This window comes from Bos indicus, chromosome 3 (genome assembly GCF_029378745.1).
Source record: "Bos indicus isolate NIAB-ARS_2022 breed Sahiwal x Tharparkar chromosome 3, NIAB-ARS_B.indTharparkar_mat_pri_1.0, whole genome shotgun sequence".
In the NCBI taxonomy this organism is placed as follows: Eukaryota; Metazoa; Chordata; class Mammalia; order Artiodactyla; family Bovidae; genus Bos; species Bos indicus.
This window is the reverse complement of record NC_091762.1, coordinates 102,553,148-102,573,731: the sequence shown is the minus strand read 5'-3', so window position 1 is coordinate 102,573,731 and position 20,584 is coordinate 102,553,148. Positions and strand designations below refer to the sequence as shown.

Here is a 20,584-nt window from a genome sequence, read left to right as displayed (position 1 = left end):
GTTGCTCCCTGTTGACTGCTGTCCACTGGAAAAGTTCTGTATGTTGCAGGAGCCTACCAAGAGGAATACTGGAACCCAGAACCATGGCTTTCCTGCAGCCTCCACAAAGCTTGACATCATGTCAGCTGGCAAGAGGAAAATACTTTAAGGGCCCAGGTCCATTTTCACAGAGCAAGCAGAAAGGTTGAATTTGGAGCTAAGAGGCAATAAGTCTGTAATTCACACAGTGGGTGATCAGAACCTCAGCATACTCTTAGCATTTTAATTCCCTTTGGAGATCTTCAGGTTTTCCTTGCCACCTTGGCTGTTGTGGCTTGGAGAAGCTAGGACTCTATCTTTGTGTCAGCCCAGCTCTCTCTAATATCATTTTTGTGTATCTTCCTTTGTTGTTGTTCTATATGCTTGGTTCCCTTTTCGGACACCAGGTATACCTATACTGGATCTCCTGTGGCAGCTGTTGTGTTTTTGGATTTGGGTTTGGGTTCATTTTGGTAATTTTTTTAAGTTTTTTATTTTTCATTTTCTTTTACTCATTTTTTATCCACCAGGGCCTTCATGACTCTTACTGTGTTTTTAGCAGTTCTTAATTGTTCCCTTTCATTGAGGCTTTTGTGGTGGTATTTTTCTTTCTTCACTTTTGGCACTTGAGTGCTAATTTTATTTTAAAAATGGTGTTTTACTGTACTTTCCGTAAGGCTCTCCCTTTAATCTTGGCTCTTTGGTCTTGTTTTATAGAACCTTTTGGGAGTGGGCAGTGCTTGGAGAACTTTTGTTAATTATCTGTAATCTGTAACCGTCCTGTGACATAGTTTTATTCTGTTGTGTGGTCTTCATTTACTACACTTCCCCTTGACTCTCCCCCTTCCTTTCTTCCACTCTCATTTAGATTCTGTACTGGTTCTATTTCATTTTTGTTCTGTTGCCCCCATATAGCCTCTTCAAGTGAAGAGTTACATGATTAAAGGCAGATCATTTGAATTTGAATCCTCACTCCGCCACTTACTGGCTCTGTGATCTTAGAGAATTTTCTCTCTCTGTGCCTGTTTGTTCTCTATATAATGAGAATGATAATCTTGTAGGATTGTTAAGAAGATGCAGTGAGTTAAATCATATAAAACTTTTAGAACTCTGGCTAGTCCACAGTAGGTACTATATGAATATTAGCAATATTAGTTTATCCCTTGCATTGACTTGCAATTAGAAAATCTACAATTCTGCAATATTCTTCTATAATGTATTGCACATTAATTAACTACTTAAATCTGCTTAGCCATGCATAGTCTGAAAAGGAGGTATGCATTCAGCAAAACCATTTAAAAAACTGATGACTTTTTTAGTAACTTGTTCAGGAAGCTAGGTAATAAATGTGCATAATCACTCAGTCGTGTCTGACTCTTTGACCCCATGGATTGTAGCCCACCAGGCTCCTCTGTTTACGGGGATTCTTCAGGTATTCTCCAAGAATACTGGAGTGGGTTGCCATCCCCTTCTCCAGAGGATCTTCCCAACCCAGGGATTGAACCTAGGTCTCCTGCAGTACAAGTGGATTCTTTACCGTCTGAGTCACCAGGGAAGCCCAGATAATAAATAGTATGTAATAACTTCTAATTAGCTTGCCTCAAAATTATTCACAGGAGGTATGTTCAGGAAATACTTTGTAGTTTTTGCTCCATGTAATTTTGTAATAATTGAGTTCATATTCATCATGCCTGATACTTGAAGGTCAGCAAAATTCTAACATTTCAGAGTAAAAATTGTTCCAGGTATAGATTAGAAAATAACCACATTGTAGGATGTTTTACAAATGACAAGACTTTGGTGTATTTTGTTTCAGTGAGTTCAAATTTTTATATAATTTTTATGGTTAATTAAAATAACCTAGATTTATATACCTTTTGTACCTTTTTTTGAGCAGACTATATGTGATTGAACATTTGGTCAGTGAGCACGTAGGTTTTGAATACCTACCAGGAATGCAATGGTGAATAAAATAGACATGTTCACTTTCTGGATTAGCCAGAATATATACTTTAAGCACATTACTCATGATAAGTAAATACTTGTGATTATAAGCTCACTATGTAATGGATAGGGATATATATGTGCTGTGGGAATTTCTAACAGGGAGACCCAACTTACAGTGTGGTAAGGCTTCCAAAGACTGAGTGGGAGTTGGCTAGATGAAGTGGTAGGGTCAAGGAGGCTTTAGCCTGCCATTAGGAGACAGCATGGCAAGTTCAAAACACTGAGAGATGTTCCCTGTTGCAGATTCTTAGAGGTGAGGTCGTAAGAGATGACAAGAGAGATGGGAGGAGAGGTGGGCAGGGGCCAGATTCACCAGTCTTACAGGCCCTGTTAAGGGCTTTGGAACTTTACCCTAAAGACAGTGGGAAAGCTAAGAAGTTTAAACCTGGGAATGAAATAATATTCACGTTGGCTGCTATGTGGAAAATGAAGAGGATCAAGAATGGATATGGGAGTACCCAAAGGAAATGAAAACAGAATCTTGATGCATTATATGTACACACCTGTTTATCACAGCATTATTCTCAATAGCCATGATATTGAAATAACACAAATGCCCATCTATAGATAAATGGATTAAAAAAAGATGTGATACATACATTCAATGGAATATTCTTTGGCCACGAGAAAGGGGGCTATCCTGCCATTTGTGACAACATGGATGGATCTTGAGCACGTTATGCTAAATGAGATAAGTCGGAAGGACAAGTACTACACAGCATCACTTAAATGTGGAGTCTGAAAAGCAAACCTGTGAGAAGTTAAGAGCATAAGTGGAGGTTACCGGAGGATGAAGGATTGCGGGATAAGACTGATGCTGGTTTAGGGTACAGACTTAGCAAGTAGTAAACCCATAGAGAGCTAATGAATACAGACAATAATATTGTGCTATAATGTAATATGGCATGTATTGTTTAAATGGCAATCATATTACAATATATAAATGTATCAAAGTAACATGCTATATACCTTAAATTTATAAAGTGTAATGTATCACATTTATCACATATGAAATAATGTAGATGGGAGGTTTATTAGGAGACTGTGGTAATCGTCCAAGCAAAAGATTATAGTGACTTGAAAGATAGTGGTGGCAGTGAAGATAGAGGGATGGATGGATTCAAGAAGTATTTAAGAGGTAAAATTCATAGGGCTTGATGATTGATTATATGTGGAGGGTAAGAGTGAGAAGGAGGATAGTGTCAAGGTTGATTTCCAGGTTTTTGACAGACGCCTCTGTGAAGGTGTTGCCTTTTATTGAAATAGTGAACACACTGGAGAAAGGGGGTTTACTGGGGAAGTCTGAGACATCTGCGAAACATCTAGATGATGATACAAAAGTTAAATAGAGGAAATTCCCTGTGGCTTAGTGGTTAGGATTCTGGGCTTTCACTTCCGGGGCCAAGGTTCAGTCCCTGGTTGGGAAACTAAGATCCCACAAGCTGGACAGTGTGGCTGAACCCCGCCCCCCCCGCCCAAAACGAAAGTTCAATAAATGGAGATGGAACTGTCTTCTATCTGGATGGAATATATCAAGTTTGGGACAGTCAGCATAAGGATGGTAAATGAAGTGGAATGAGATTGTCTTGGGTGTATCTGTGTGTTAGTTGCTCAGTCGTATCCGACTCTTGTGACGCCATGGACTGTAGCCTGGCAGGCTCCTCTGTCCTTGGGATTCTCCAGGCAAGAATACTGGAGTGGGCTGCCATTTCCTTCTCTGTGGAATGAAAATATAAGAAAAACTCAGACATACAACACCTCAAGCTTCTCTCTATGGTTAAAATTGCTCATGCTCTCTCTCTTCCTCCCTCTCCCTACCTCCATCTCTCTCTCTCTACACACACACACACACACACACACACACACACACACACACACACAGATTGTGTCTTTAGTATATATTTTTGTAATGTGAGCAAATTATATTGTATCTGGAGTTGGAATATAGTTAGAATATATTTATTTATTTGATCTTTAGACAAACACTTCTTGAATGGGCTGTGTACTAGGTGCTGTGTTGTTAACTGTGGGTGATTCATAGACCTAAGTTACAGATTCCGCTTTCAAATTATATGCTAATTCCTTAGACAAGATATTTTACAAGTGCTCGGACAGAGGTAAGCATGGGGTGTTACCAGAGCATAGATTGCCATAGTGTTGGGCAGTGTTTAAGGAAAACTTTTTGAAGGAAATGAGACTTGAACAGAGTCTTAAAAGAGGAGTTGGTGTTGCTAAAGACAAGACGGTGAGAAAGAGCTCTTACACCACCCTGTACTCTCTCTCAGTCTCAGATGCTTTAGAAAGGCCAAGTGATGGGAGACCTGTGGTGTCCAGTGGCTTTGGCAGTTAAGTGGTCAGTGGTAAACTTATTGAGCAACAGGCGGGAGCAGAAGCCAGATCAGATGTGGTGGGTGAAAGAGCAAATGGGGAGTGAGAAGTCAAACTCCTCCAGGGCAGGGTCTAAATTTGACTGTCTAGTATCCTCCATGGCTTGTAGTAATCCCTGGCACTTGGTGCTTGTTGCATTGAGCTTTGAACAGAAGAGAGACATTTCCTTCTTGGAGCTAAGACGAAGGCCTGAGGAGGGGATGAGCCCAACTGCTGCACGCCCTCTGCCTGCTGAAGAGAGCTGGCTGTGAGCATTTGCGGCTCTTAACCTGCAGCTTTCTGTGGCTATGCAGGGAGGCCAGGTGTGCTCCCACAGTCAGAAAAAACCAGATTCTCTGCATGGATCTGTTAGTTTTCTTTTTATTCCAATTTTTTTCTTTTTAATAGTTGAGGATATGATATTTGTATCTTTTTTCCTTCAATATGATTTCAGAAGCATTTCTCTGTCATTAAAATTTTTTTCATGAACAGCATTTTAATTGGCTGCATAATCTCTTGATATTTACTTGAACATTTATATGCACATTGGTTTAATTTTTTTTTCTTTTTTGACTTTTAATTTTGAAATCATCTCAGACTTACAAATAAGTTGCAAGCATATAACAAGGAACCCCCATATATCTTTCAACTAGTTTATTGTGGTGCCTATCAGATTTCTGCATTTTAAAATTACTCTTTTCCTCTCTGTAATTAATAAGTTTCTTTTGGGGAGATACTTTAAGATGTCCCATTTCTCAAAGTATTACTTATTAATTTTAGCATCCTTTGATGTTTCTTAGCTGAGTTATTCCTGAAATGATTGCTAAATAATTTTCTAATTACATTATTCTACATTCTTTCCACTCTAAGGAAGAGCTTTATCCTCTCCTCACTTACTAAATTCTTATTTAATGGGTCATAATCTGTTATTATCAGTCTAAATTGCCACAGATCTGGCCATTAGGAGCCCCTCAAACCGACTGCTTTATCCTTTTGACATGTCTCTCTTTGAGTACTTTCCTACCGTCAGGCTTATCTTGTGCCCTCTCTGCCTCAGCCCTGAGTTCAGCCATTCTTCTAAGGATCCCTAGTTCCTATCACATAGTGGAGAATGGTATTTAAAAACCAAGATCTTGGTGCTAGATGTGCTCATTGCTATTGGGATATGACTGCTGCTGGGCCCTTTCAGTGATCAGAGCTAGGACTTCCATGCATGTACACACACAAAAGCACACACACAGTCCACATCTGTAGTTATTTTTATGTTTTTGTATGTGTATATATTGAAAACCTTCACTTCACACTGATACCTTCAATTCCAGTACATCCCAAAAGATGCATTCTAGTTTATCTTTTCCTACTTGCTCCTTGGAAGAGAAGTCTTGACAAACCTACACAGCGTATTAAAAAGCGGAGACATTGCTTTGCTGACAAAGGTCCGTATAGTCAAAGCTATAGTTTTTCCACTAGTCATGTGTGGATGTGAGAGTTGGACCATAAAAAAGGCTGAGCACCTAAGAATTGATGCTTTTGAACTGTGCTATTGGAGAAGACTCTTGAGAGTCCATTGGACTGTAAGGAGATCAAAGCAGTCAATCCTAAAGGAAATCAATCCCGAATATTCATTAGAAGAATTGATGCTGAAGCTGAAACTCCAATACTTTGGCCATCTGACGTGAAGAGCTGACTCATTAGAAAAAAACCTGATGCTGGGAAAAATTGAAGGCAGGAGGACAAGGGGACAACAGAGGATGAGATGGTTGGATGGCATCACCAACTCGATTGACATGAGTTTGAGCAAGCTCTGGGAGATGGTAAAGGACAGGGAAGCCTGGCGTGCTGCAGTCCATGGGGTCGCAAAGAGTCGGATGCAACTGAGCGACTGAACAACAGTCTTTTTGCACATTTGCGACTGACGTCTCCATCATTGAGAATTTGGCTCCTCTTAGTCTCAGTGTATTTAATTTGTTTGGTCAGTCCCATGTCACTGCCTGTCTTCTCTCAGACTTCTGTCACCTTCTGTCACTCCCAGACTTCTCACGATGGCCTGATGCCCCTTCTGTCTTCACTTCAGATATATGTGCCTACCTTGCCTGGCCCCTAAAGCCTAATGGCATTTAGATTAAACTGTTCAGAAAGAAAGAGACAGAGAGAGCACATTCCTGTTTATGGCTGCATAATCCTACGTTTTGTCAATACACGATAGTTTTTGAAGGTGTACTGGAGAACTTTTTCTCTTATATTACAGAGTGCTGCAATCAGCCAGTGCATAAGTCTTTTTGTGTTTTTGTCAGTGTATCTTTGGGATAGTTTCTTAGAAGTGAGAATATTTGGTTAAAGTGTTGAAGCCTGTGTGATTTTGTTAGATATTGCCAAATCCCTCCCACCACCAGTAACGTATGAGGATTCTCCCCACAGCCTCACCACTAGAATATCTTGTCAAACTTTTGTCCTGGCAGTGAGTTTGAAATGTCATCTCTTTCAGAATATCAGGATATTGTGCTCCTCCTTGTTTTGGCTTATTTTACACTCTTACTTGCTGCTTTGAATGTCATCTACTTCTGGAAATCTGTTTCCTCCTTAGACTGTTCTGCCTCTTTATTTGTAGATCTTTTTCCTTAATGGAAAAGTCAGAAATTAAATAGGTGATTAGTTCACCATTCTCACTGTCATATCTGTTGAACAGATAGTAAATCTATTGGTCGTGTGTCTGCCAGAGCCTTTGGTTGAAGTCACTGGCTGTGGCAGTTCAGTTGTCACATCTGCATTCAGGACAGAAGGAATGGGGAAGGGCTGGGATCAGCCACTTCAGTCCCCTTTTAATAGGAAAGAAGAATCTTTCCAAGAACCACCTGCTTTTTGTAGGCAGGCTTCTTATATCTTAAAGTTTTCATTGTTTTTGTGGGAGGATTGGACACAGTACATATCCTTTGTGCTACTGAAAATACGAGTCTCCAATTTCTATTTCACTTTGGAAACTTTGTGCATTTATTACTTGCATGAGTACAGAAATTAAATATATGAATATATTATGAAAAATACCCTCTCCATACCCACTTCTGGGAGATAAGTATTGTCAGCAGCTTGGTGTGTATTCTTACATCTGTGTGCTTCCTTCTTAACTTTATTTTTTTTGTTGTTAACCTTAATTTTAAATATTACTGTTGTCCTTATTACCACCAGTATGGGGCCGTATATACATTGACATACATACTATTCTACAAGACTTGTTTTTCACTTAAGCAATATACTCTAGCTATTTTTCTATGTCAGGACATGCCTCAGAAAAATGTGTGAGGCTAAGCAATCAAATACACTGTCCTGTTCGAGCCTGTCACATCAGCCAGAGCAGACACTGAACCTCCACCTTGGACATCAAGGCAGACAGCCATAGAAGATGTTGACAGCTGCAGGAAATCTTGTCACTAACTTCCTTTGGTTAACTCCTTTGCTGTCTACCTCCTGTGGTGACCTCAGTGGGAGCAGTGATATTGATAGCCTTGTGTAGTTGTATCGTAATGTATTTGTCTGGTTCCCTATTGATCGACATTTGAGTTGTTTCAGGTATTTTGCTCTTATAATCATTGTTGCTGATAAATATCCATGCACGTGTCTTTTAAAATATTTGTTGAAGTGTTGCTTTAGAAAAAAGTCATAGAAATGGTGAGTCAAGGTGTATGAATATTGTAAATTTCAATAGCTATAGGTTTCCCTTGTCACCTGAAAGTACAGCATTCCTATGAAACTTTTCATAAGCTGAAGTGCTAGAAAGCAAAGAAACAATTACGTTAATTTATATGGAGAACTTTTTGAGTGTTCCCAGACCCAAAAAAATAACTTACCAAAGCATACCAAATAACACTTAAAACCTAAAATAACACTACATCAGATCAGATCAGATCAGTCACTCAGTCGTGTCCGACTCTTTGCGATCCTATGAATCGCAGCACGCCAGGCCTCCCTGTCCCTCACCAACTCCCGGAGTTCACTCAGACTCACATCCATCGAGTAAGTGATGCCATCCAGCCACCTCATCCTCTGTCGTCCCCTTCTCCTCCTAACACTAATATATAGTGAAAGCAGAAATGACTTGATAAATACACAGCCTGTATAAGATAGAAATAATGTATTTATGGTATTGTTTCACTCACCAGAATCAGGAAGAGAGCAAGGTTAAGAGGCGGTGGTGATGGTGTGTTAGGCTGAATTGTCAGAGGTTGGGGTGGTGCGAGGTTCAGAGGTACAGACTATGGTGTAGGAGAAAGGGGAAGCGGGTCATTTATCAACTTCTCATTATAATCTGAATCCAACAGATCAAGCAGGTCACTTATATCTACATCTTCTATGGCTGTCTGCCTTGATGTCCAAGGCTGAGTTCTGTTGTCTGCTCTGGCTGCTGTGACAGGCTTGAATAGGACAGTGTACTTGATTGCTTAGCCTAACACACTTTTCTATCACTCTGTTCTTTATAGGCACTCAAAGCATCCTGCACACCTGCCCTAAATTTGCATGTCCTTTCAAAATTAAAGTCATACTTTTCTGCAGTCATTGTAGCACTCAGTCATAGTGAAAAATCTCTGTGAGTGCTTTACATTTCAGTTGTGGATGACTTCACTTTGGGGCGGTTTCCGTCAATATCCTTTACCCTTGCAGTTGCAGCAGCTGTTTGTCAGTTCTTGGTCGTAGAATGCCAAAACACTTCAACGTCTTCATCAGCTTCTGCAAACCCAGCCTCCTTAGCTGTAGTCATTGTTGCCACACTTATTGTTGATTTGAAACCCTAAAATTGCTTATTACTTCAGGACACAGTTTCTTCCAAATGCCATTTCTCAGTAAGACTTTTAGCCTGTTGAAAGTATCTCCACGGTTAGCAGTTGCCAATTTAATTAATAAATTTGTGTTTTGCTTATTTGTATTTTTTATTGAATGAAATATTCTTTAAATTCTGTAGCGCTTTTTGGTTTTCAAAAGTTTCACACACAAGGTTTCATATAATCCCATAATAACCTTTTGTTTCCCCATCCCTGTACGGCCCCTCCCTGCTTCCCTTTCCCCACTGGGAACCACTTGTTTAGTCTCTATATCTGAATCTAGCAATTGCCCACTTTATATTTTAGTCTTTCCAATCTCTCATAAAGATGCTTTGGAGTTTTCTTCTCTTTCAGTGGCACATAATAAGATGCATCACGCTTTTTGCATATAGTAAGCCTCAATTGTGGCTCCAAGGCCTTAGTCACACAGTTGCAGCAACAGTGTCATATTTGGTGGTAGGAATACACCATGAATGCTACTGCTATACCTGGTAATACCAGGTGGAGAGCAGCAGAATTATCCATAATCACGAGACACCTGTTATCGAGGTTATTTTCTCAGCAGTATTTTTCATCAGAAGGACTAACATACCCAGTCATGTACTCAGAAAAAAAATCACTTGGATATTCCAACTACTTGGATGTGAATGAAACATAATGGGAAGTGTATTCTTACCAATGCCTTGAACGCCCTCAGATTTCCTGAGTGGTACATTAGTTGAGGCCTTAGGACAGCCGTCACCAGTGGTGTCAATAGTAGGCACTAGGGTAAACCTCTCCTTTGACGCCTTGTGTCCCTCAGCTTGCTTTTCTTCTCTTGAAATAAACGTCTTGCTCAGTATTTTTTTTCCCAGTAAATTACAATTTTGCTGTAATCAAATGCTTATGTGAATAGCCACTTTCTGTAATTACTTTTTTCTGTTCTTCTGGGAGCTTTTCAGCAGCTCCAGTATCAGCCAAAGCACTCTTACAAGTAACCTTTAAGCTATGAAGCTGCCCTCACCTCAGAAACCAATGCAACCATCCATAGGTGCCTTTAAATTTTACTCTTGTAACACTACCATCACCATTGTCTAGTGCTTCCTTTCTTTCTTTCTAATTCTTTTTTTTTTTTTTTGGCTGCACTGTATGGCTTGTGGCGTTAAAACTAAAAGTTCTCTGACCAGGGATTGAACCCAGGCTATTGGTCATGAGAGTTTTAACGTCTGGACGACCAGGGAATTCCCCATCCAGAGCTTTCTGTTTCATCTTTTTGAAAAGACTGATATCTCCTTAAATATAAGATAAGTTAATGAAGGAACATGCTTTGTACATGCATCAATCCACTCAAGCAGTAGACTTTCCAATTTGTCGTAACGTTACTGGATGCCAATTGAAAGAGAACACTTTGTCTACTAGCAGAACCAATCGTAACTTTTTCAGCATTCAGTATTCTTTCAGAGTGTAAACAGTTTGAATGGTGGACACAGGCAAGTTCAGTGCAAATGCATCTTTATTTGGTTCACTACAGTTTAAATGCTTAATTATGTTCATTTTTATGCTGAGCATGACACTCTTACAAGTTCTCTTAGGCCTTTCTGAAACCTTAGGACACATCTTGCTAAGAGTTGCACAAAATAAATCAAGATGAAGTTCAGATGCTCATAAAAAGATTTCAAAGCCATGTTGGCTTGTTGTGGAGACGCTGAGTATAGTTACTGGGAAAGGAAGTTGGCGGTGCCACGCTCACTGCTCTGGGTGCTTGCTGCCTCTACAACTGCTAGGTGCAAAAGATACTGAAAGCTCTTTGCATCTCTTCATAAAAGTGAAGATCTCTGAATTTCTTTCATTTAGTAAAAACAGATAATGACATAGGTTTCATGGAAGCAAAGTGGTGTAAATTGAACTGTCAAAAAACAGGGGATACCTGTACTTCCACATTGCTCCTCAAAGAGTATACCAATTTATATTTTTATAATGTATTGTAATCACGATGGTGTGATTACTCACCTAGAGCCAGATATCCTGGAATGCGAAGTCAAGTGGGCCTTCGCAAGCATCACTACAAACAAAGCTAGTGGAGGTGATGGAATTCCAGTTGAGCGATTTCAAATCCTAAAAGATGATGCTGTGAAAGTGCTGCACTCAATATGCCAGCAAATTTGGAAAACTCAGCAGTGGCCACAGGACTGGAAAAGGTCAGTTTTCATTCCAGTCCCAAAGGCAATGCCAAAGAATGTTCAAACTACCGCACAATTGCACTCATCTCATATGCTGGCAAAGTGATGCTCAAAATTCTCCAAACCAGGCTTCAACAGTACATGAACTATGAATTTCCAGATGTTCAAGCTGGATTTAGAAAAGGCAGAGGATCCAGAGGTCAAATTACCACCATCCATTAGATCATCAAAAAGGCAAGAGAGTTCCAGAAAAACATCTACTTCTGCTTTATTGACTATGCCAAAGCCTTTGACTATGTGGATCACAACAAACTGGAAAATTCTGAAAGAGATGGGAACACCAGACCACCTGACCTGCCTCCTGAGAAATCTGTACGCAGGTCAGGAAGCAACAGTTAGAACTGGACATGGAACAATAGACTGGTTCCAAATAGGGAAAGGAGTACGTCAAGGCTGTATATTGTCACCCTGCTTGTTTAACTTCTATGCAGAGTACATCATGAGAAACGCTGGGCTGGAGGAAGCACAAGCTGGAATCAAGATTGCTGGGAGAAATACCAATAACCTCAGATATACAGATGACACCACCCTTATGGCAGAAAGTGAAGAGGAAATAAAGAGCCTTTTGATGAAAGTGAAAGAGGAGAGTGAAAAAGTTGGCTTAAAGCTCAACATTCAGAAAACGAAGATCATGGCATCTTGTCCCATCACTTCATGGCAGATAGATGGGGAAACAATGGAAACAGTGACAGACTTTATTTTTGGGGCTCCAAAATTAGTGCAGATGGTGACTGCAGCCATGAAATTAAAAGACGCTTGCTTCTTGGAAGAAAGGTTGTGACCAACCTTGTGTGAAGTTGCTCAGTCATGTCTGACTCTTTGCAACCCCATGGACTGTAGCCTACCAGGCTCCTTCATCCATGGGGTTTTCCAGGCAAGAGTACTAGAGTGGGTTGCCATTTCCTTCTCCAGGGGATCTTCCCAACCCAGGGATTGAACCCAGGTCTCCTGCATTGCAGGCAGGTGCTTTACTATGTAAGCCACCAAGGAAGACATGACCAACCTAGACAGCATATTAAAAAGCAGAGACGTTGCTTTGCCAACAAAGGTCCCTCTCGTCAAAGCTTTGGTTTTTCCAGTAGTCATGTATGGATGTGAGAGTTGGACTATAAAGAAAGCTGAGCACTGAAGAATTGATGTTTTTGAACTGTGGTGTTGAAGAAGACTCTTGAGAGTCCCTTGGACAGCAAGGAGATCCAACCAGTCCGTCCTAAAGGAAGTCAGTCCTGAATATTCATTGGAAGGACTGATGTTGAAGCTGAAACTCCAATACTTTGGCCACCTGATGCGAAGAACTGACTCATTTGAAAAGACCCTGATGCTGGGAAAGATTGAAGGCAGGAGGAGAAGGGGACGACAGAGGATGAGATGGTTGGATGGCATCACTGACTCAATGGACATGAGTTTGAGTAAACTCTGGGAGTTGGTGATAGACAGGGAGGCCTGGTGTGCTGCAGTCCATGGGGTTGCAAAGAGTCAGACATGACTGAGCAACTGAACTGAACTGAATTTGTTTTTTTTTTTTTTTTAGTTGAAGTGTAGTTGATTTATAATATTAGTTTCTGATGTACAGTAAAGTAATATATGTGTATGTATACATATATTATTTTACATATTCATTTCCATTATGGTTTATTAGGGTACTGAATAGAGTTCCCTGGGCTATATATAGTAGGACATTTATCTATTTTATATATAGTAGCCTGTACTTGTTCATCCCAAAGCCCCGGTTTGTCCTTCCCCGCCCCTTCCCCTTGCGTAACCATGACTTTGTATTCTGTCTGAGAACCTGTTTCTGTTTTGCACATAAGTTCATTTGTGTCATGCACTTTAGACTCCACATGTAATGATGTCATGGTGTTTGTCTTTCTCTTTCTTAGTTTAATCATCTCTAGGTCCGTCCATCTGGTTGCGGATGACATTACTTCATTCTTTTTATGGCTCAGTAGTCCTCCATTGTGTATATAGACACCACCTCTTCTTTGTCCATTCATCTGTCAGCGGACATTGTGAAAAGTGCTGTTATGAACATCAGGGTGCATGTATCTTTGAATTAAGAGTTTTCTCCAGTTATATACCCACGAGTGCTATCACTAGAAAATATGACAACTCGATTTTTATTTTTTTGAGGAACCTTCCGACTGTTTTCTGTAGTGGCTATACGAACTTACATTTCCTACTACCAGTGTTGGAGGGTTCCCTTTTCTCCACACCCTCTCCAGCATTTGTTATTTGTAGATTTTTTTCATGATGGCCATCCTGACCAATGTGAGTTGTTACCTCAATGACATTTTGATTTGTATGCCTCTGATAGTCAGCAGTGTTGATCATCTTTTCATGTGCCTATTGACTATAGGTATGTGGGATTTCTGTGGAAGGAATGATGCTGAAGCTGAAACTCCAGTACTTTGGCCACCTCATGCGAAGAGTTGACTCATTGGAAAAGACTCTGATGCTGGGAGGGATTGGAGGCAAGAGGAGAAGGGGACGACAGAGGATGAGATGGTTGGATGGCATCACTGACTCGATGGACATGAGTCTGAGTGAACTCTGGGAGTTGGTGATGGACAGGGAGGCCTGGCGTGCTGCAATTCATGGGGTCGCAAAGAGTCGGACACGACTGAGCGACTGATCTGATCTGATCTGATGTATTCTTTGGAGAACTGTCTATTTAAGTCTTCTGCCCATTTTTAATTGGTTTGTTTATTCACTTTTTTTTTTCGTTACTGAGTTATATGAGCTGTTTGTGTGTTTTGGAAATTAAGCCTTTGTCAGTCACATTGTTTGCAAGTATTTTCTCCCAGTCTGTAGGTTGTCGTTTTGTTTTGTTTATGGTTTCCTTTGCTATGCCAAAGCTTATAAGTTTGATTAGGTCCCATTTGTTTATGTTTGACTTTTATTTTTTAATTTTCTTAAAGTCTTTATAGAATTTGTTGCAGTATTCCTTCTGTTTTTTTAAGTTTTCTTTTTTGGCTGAAAGGCATGTGGGATCTTAGCTCACCTACCAGGGATTGAACCTGCTCCGCCTGCATTGGAAGGCGACGTCTTAACCACTGGATCACCAGGGAAGTCCCATATGTCTGATTTTTTAAATTTTCAAAATTATAGAGGCAATACTTGTGACCTATAACAAATTTATTTCAAAGTGTATGAAGGGAAAAGTACTTTTCATTGTCCTATACTATTTCTTAGAGGTAACTACATCAACAGTTAGCTATGTATCCTTCGTATCTTTTTAAAAACCTTACATGCCTATTGTAAATTCAAATATATGGATAAATTCAGTTATATATGTGTGTATGTATCCATGTCTGTATGTGTCTCTTTATTGAGACAGCTCATTTCTAGACTCTGTTCTGTTCCATTGATCTATTTGTCTTTTCTTGTGCCAGTACCCATCCAGCTTAATAATTATAGCTTTGAGTTGGTTTTAATATGGTAAGGCAAATCTTCATTTCATCAAAAAGTTTCTTCACTCTTCTTGGGTATGAACTCTTCAGATTAACTTGGTGTGAGTGTGTGCTCAGTTGCTCAGTCGTGTCCAACTCTTGGCAACCCCATGGACTGTAGCCCGCCAGGCTCCTCCATCCATGGGATTCTCCAGGCAAGAGTACTGGAGGGTTTCCTCTTCCAGGGGATCTTTTCAACCCTGGGATTGGACCCGAGTCTCTTGCATCTCCTCTATTGGCAAGTGGATTCTTTTACCAATGTGCCACCTGGGAAGCCCTCAGATTGTTAGATCTAAGTTAAAAAAAACACAAACAAAAACATGGATTTTGACTGGCTTTAGACTAAATTTATAGAGAACTGACATTTCAGGAGAACTGACATGTTTCCATTTTTGAATTTTGTCACTTGGAAACCTGTTTATTTATTTGGATCTTTTATGTCCTTTGGTGAAAATCTTGTTCATTTCTTCTGAAGTTTATTTTTAGGTATTTTGTAGATTTTGTTGCCATATCATGAGTGGAATTTTCTCCCCTTACATTTTTTAAATTGATTATTGCTGGTATAGTTTTTAAGAAGCTGTTGGATTTTGTAAGTAAATCATATAATCACCTACTTTATTCAATTTTCTATTAGTTCTAACGGTTTTTCAGTTGAGTCTCTTGGCTTTTTTAGGTGGATGATTATATAGTCTGAAGATGCTAACTTTTTACCACTTCATGTATAATGTTTATATATAGGATATAATATTTATAATATTTCTCATAGATTATTTCATGTCTTAGATATCTTAGTAGGGGTAGGGAAGAGTGATCCTAGGAAGTCATCTTGACTGAGGTTACATTTAAGGTAAGTATCAAAGAATGTGCAGCAGGTGAAATAGCAGGGTGGTAGAGAATAAATTCCAGACAGACCTTGAGGAGAGTAACAACAAGAACTGTTCAATGAATAGAAAGAAGAGGGGCTAGAGCATAGGGCGCAAGTGAGGTTGGGAGGAGCAAGGGGTGGTTGGAGAGTAAATAGGGGTGCAGTCAGAAGCTGCTAGACTCCTGAGGAGCAATTACTTTGTCTTACCGGAACTGAGAATTTAATGAAGGGTGTGTTAAGGAGAATGGTCCCTCCAAGATGTCCATACGTGGGAATTTACTGGCAGTCCAGTGTTTATGACTCCTCACTTCCACTGCAAGGGGCCCAGGTTTGATCCCTGGTTGGGGAACTAAGATACCACAAGCCACATAGCACTGTAAGAAAAAAACAATCAAAACCCAAAACAACAACAATGAGGAAAAACAACCAAAGCTGTCCACACACTAATCCCTGAAATCTGTAAATATGTTACTTTACATGGCAGACGGGTCTTTGCGCATGAAATTAAAGCTTCAGACTTTAAATAGGGAGGTTGCCCTAGATTATTCACGTGGGCCCTGTCTAATCACATGAACCTGAAAAGCAAGGAGGTTCCTCTGCCTGGAAACAGAAGCAAGATGTGGTTAAAGGGGAAGTTGGAGAGATCAGTGCAAGAGGAACCTAACCCACCGTGACTGAAGGGTACCACATGGAAAATCTGAAGAGGAACACTAAAGCAGACTGTCTGATAACCAGCAAGGTAGTGAGGCCCTACAGCTGTAAGGAACCGAATTTAGCCTGGAGCAGCTTGGAAGCGTGCTCATCCCCAGAGTCTGCAGAAAGGAATGCAGCCCTCCCGAGCCTCTGGTTTTGGTCTTGGGATAGCCTATGCAGAGGGCCCTGCTGAGCCATGCTGCACCTGGACTTGCCGCTTTTAGAGCTCTGAGATAATAAATTTGAGTGGCTTCAGGCTGCTGAGTTTGTGGTAATTTGCTAGAGCAGCAGTAGAACACTAGCGCAAAGGGGTTTACGCCAGGAAGTAGGGTTAAATTTTGTGTTATTAATAGACTGCCCTTTGTGTTGTGTGGAAAATGGATTAGGGAGACGCAGATTTGGAGGCAGGGCAACTTGTGTTGTGGGAATATGGTGGTGTCAGGGCTTAGGTGGGCAACGGTGGGAAGCAGGTATGATTTGAGATTTACTTGCGAGGTTGGAATTGCCAGTTTGGTCACTGATTTGGTGTTAGGAGTGAGCGAGAGGAGAGACACGAGGGTGACAGCTGGCTTGGATGCTGAGTGATGGTGAAGCTGTCCTTTGAGCCAGGCTTGAGCAGGTCGGAGGATGCCACGTCATCAATCAGTGATAATTCCAGGTTGTTCTTCATTTGGAAATTGTCCTATAAATACTTATTCTAAGGTAGAGTATATCAGTAAGATGATTGCTTTATCAGTTAAGACCTAAATTGTTTTTCTTTGTTGTTGTGTTTTTTTTTTTAGGTCATGTAGGAAATTGTAGATCATGTGAAGATGGGACTGTTGATATTTGTTCGCAATCTGCTGCTAGCCCTCTGCCTTTTTCTGGTACTGGGATTTTTGTATTATTCTGCATGGAAGCTACATTTACTCCAGTGGGAGGACTCCAGTAAGTATGGTCGCACTCTAGCCTACCCTCAGAAAAAGCCTGCTGTGGATCAGTTATGGGGCTTTCCCGTGGCTGCAGTGCTCTCAGATTCTTCAGAGATGAGCACTGAGAGTAAACTGAGCTTCCTGGAACTTAGGCTCAGAAACCATCCACCACTTTTGTTGCTCTAGGGTGAGAACTTTGATGTTTTATAAAAACTGCATGCCATGGCAAATCTTTTTATGAACTTAAGGAAAATGTGCTATTTTATCTTCAATAAAATTCCAAACCATACCAGTACTTCTGGTACTCCAATGTTGTTCTTTCAAATTATTATACTTTACTACCACTCCCATTTGCCAGTTATCATCTTGGGGCTTGCTGTTGAAGTTGGTTTTCTAATGCCCTTAAAGCATGCATCTTTACCCTTTCCTTGGATTTTCAGCTTTTAATTTAACACTCTCTTTGTTTTATTTTCCCTAAAGAACTTTTGTCTACTTCATCTTTTTAGCCCTTGTTGGTACTGAACTTGTACCTGAATAGAATAATGGCTTTTCCCCCTACCCAGTAGCTCCTAGCCCTTTCTCCCGTGGCAGTCATTTCATGGGTTATACTTTTTTCTGTATGGCTTTCTGACCCGCCTCCCCAACACCAGCTTGCTTCTGGTTCACTCAGTGTCGCCTGCATTGTGGTTTGGGGTTTGCAGTTGAAGAATTGCACTGAGCCGCACCAGCCTCTGAACAGTGCCTTCTTGGCTGTCTTTCAAGTGCCACATGGTGGCCACACGTGGTTCTCCTTTTGGTTGTTTTGTCTCATGGCTGTCTGAACTGGCTGCAGTAAAGTTTGGGTAGTCTGTGCTGATTCCTAATGTCTTTTCTCTAGAATAGTTCTGTTTTTACAAACACTTATTGGATACCAGTGTGGAATTCACTTGAGAGTAGAGTCAGTCTCTAGCTCGGAGGTTAACTGAGTTAGAATAAGTTGGAAGAGGCAGCTGGCAATTGGCCTGCTACTGTATTGACTCCTTAATGTGGGAACTATTCCTGTGAGGTTGTTCATAATTTTCTCACATGGTCCAAAGTACTGAAGCAGCTTTAAGCCAGTTTTAAAAGCATAGTGTTATACTTTTCATATTATTGTTTTATGAGTAATGTTTAAGTGCCTCTTAAATGCATAGCTTATAATTATCATTACTTACTTTGTGTTTCTATTTAAATTTTTCTGTTCCAACTTATCTTAAGATCAAGGAGAGGACCCAGAGTAAGGAGAGTTTATATCTGCTTCTGCTAAGTCGCTTCAGTCGTGTCCGACTCTCTGCGACCCCATAGATGGCAGCCCACCAGGCTCCCCCGTCCCTGGGATTCTCCAGGCAAGAACACTGGAGAGGGTTGCCATTTCCTTCTCCAATGCATGAAAGTGAAAAGTGAAAGTGAAGTCACTCAGTTGTGTCTGACTCCTAGCGACCCCATGGACTGCAGCCTCCCAGGCTCCTCCGTCCATGGGATTTTCCAGGCAAGAGTACTGGAGTGGGGTGCCATTGCCTTCTCTGGAGTTTATATCACTGCAGTGTAAAATTCTGTAGTTAGCAGCATTGTCCATATCTGTAATGGTTGGGTTCATTTATATTCATAAAAATGATGGGAATATGTACAAGGAATGGGAGGATTTCCTTCTCTGTTAAGAGGTACTGTGGAAGACATAGCCAAGGATTAGATGATTTTTTTCTAGAGAAATTGAGAAGGACATTAACTTTATGGAAGACCTATTGTGTGTCAGGTTTTAGGCTAGATAATTTACAAATTTAATTTACTTCTTACTATAACCATGTGAAGAGGCTATTATCTCTATTTTCCATTTGAGCAAACTAAAGTGTTTAGTTTAATTTACCCAAGTTACATAGCTAATTATTAGAACTGGAATTGAGTCCTGATTTTCTTTCTTTAAACATATTTTCATTATTTTACTGAAAAGTATAATAAATATTAAGAATATAAATTAATTCTATATTTCAATTGGTAAAAAGAAAGAACAGAGAGACTCAGAGAAGAAATCATAGTGTCAGGATAGAGGTGAAGAAAGAAAAGGGGAGGAAAATAAGAAGAGAAAGAAAGTCCTCCAGGCGACAAGGGGTTTATTAGGTTGGAGGTGACAGTTGCTGTTCTTGTGCTGTAGGTTCCATAGTTTGTTAACAGTTATCATCTGCTTTGAGTTAGTTATTAGCTGACTACCCACTATCCACATCTTTTCTGTTATTCTCTCACGCCTTTCAGATATTTGACCTCGAATGGGTTTTTTAGACCTCCTTACTATAGCATGTTGTTTTTGTGCTGTAATATCAGAGGATGGAGTAATGTGATCAACCCTAATGTCTTACCAACTCAGGGGTTATCTTTTACCTTGTAACCTTTACTCAGTCAACAAGGTCAAGCTGAAGGAATTTCTAAAGCAAATGGCTACTGTGTACTGAATTGTAAGTGATGGTTTGACAGTATTGATGCTGCTGCTAATAATAATGAAATGAAAATAATAATTTGTTGAGTGTCTACTGTATGTATCGTAATGAGAGCTTTATATTCATAACCTCATAGTTTACATTGATTATTATTATCCTCTTTTACAGATGTAGAAACTGAGGCTTCAAAGAGGCTCAGTGATCAAGAGTTTGTCTCTCATCTGTGGAGCTTAGAGGGCACTACCAAGCTTGAAAAATAAATGTCTTTGGCATTATTTTCCTTAATTTTTATTCATTTATGACTTAACCTAGGTTACATATTAGGATTCCATCACGTTGGGGGAAAGAAGGGGAGTCAAGAGTTTTTTATTATCAACTGATTTATTCAGTAAGCAATATGTTCTTATTATGGTCCAAACTGTTCTATGTAAACTGCATATAAGATGAAGGTAGACTTTATGCTCTCAGCCTATAACATGAGAAAGAAATAAATCAACTACTATAATGTGTCATATTCTAAAAGAGAGGTCTGTGTGAAATGCCATGTTAGAGCATGGAATTCCTTCCTGCTAGGAGATTTTAAGAATTAATCCCAAGGCATGTGGTATTAATAGAAAGATGCAAACTGTTCTCTCTTGAGCAGTTTAGAGCTGCATGTGGCCAGTGCTTAGTCAGATTGCCAGGGCTTGGGTCAGGTGCTTAATCTAAAGGTTTGCTGTGTGAGATTGGTCCTAGTTATCAATGTGTTTTTAGAAGTTCTGTAGCTTGAGGTTTCCCGTTCTGCATGTTAAGGGGCT

At 40.1% G+C, this 20,584-nt stretch overlaps 1 protein-coding gene and 1 long non-coding RNA gene across 11 annotated transcripts in view; both read left to right on the top strand.

The window, feature by feature from the left end:
• Positions 1 to 20,584, top strand: part of ST3GAL3 (ST3 beta-galactoside alpha-2,3-sialyltransferase 3) — a 215,630-nt gene that overhangs the window by 13,796 nt on the left and 181,250 nt on the right. For 8 of the 10 annotated variants that reach the window (XM_019957647.2, XM_019957644.2, XM_019957643.2 and 5 more), the window contains exon 2: positions 17,212 to 17,356. The exons of 1 other annotated variant lie outside the window; for it this stretch is intronic. In XM_019957647.2, the coding sequence (XP_019813206.1) occupies positions 17,242 to 17,356 (115 nt within the window). In that variant the 5' untranslated portion in view covers positions 17,212 to 17,241. Of the gene's footprint in view, positions 1 to 16,823; positions 17,088 to 17,211; positions 17,357 to 20,584 lie in introns of those variants that run through there. One more of the 10 variants, XM_070786692.1, reaches the window with a different exon arrangement.
• LOC139182263 (uncharacterized) lies at positions 17,363 to 20,072 on the top strand. Its single transcript, XR_011565917.1, has 2 exons — positions 17,363 to 19,805; positions 19,956 to 20,072. It is a non-coding gene; the product is annotated as an uncharacterized lncRNA (long non-coding RNA).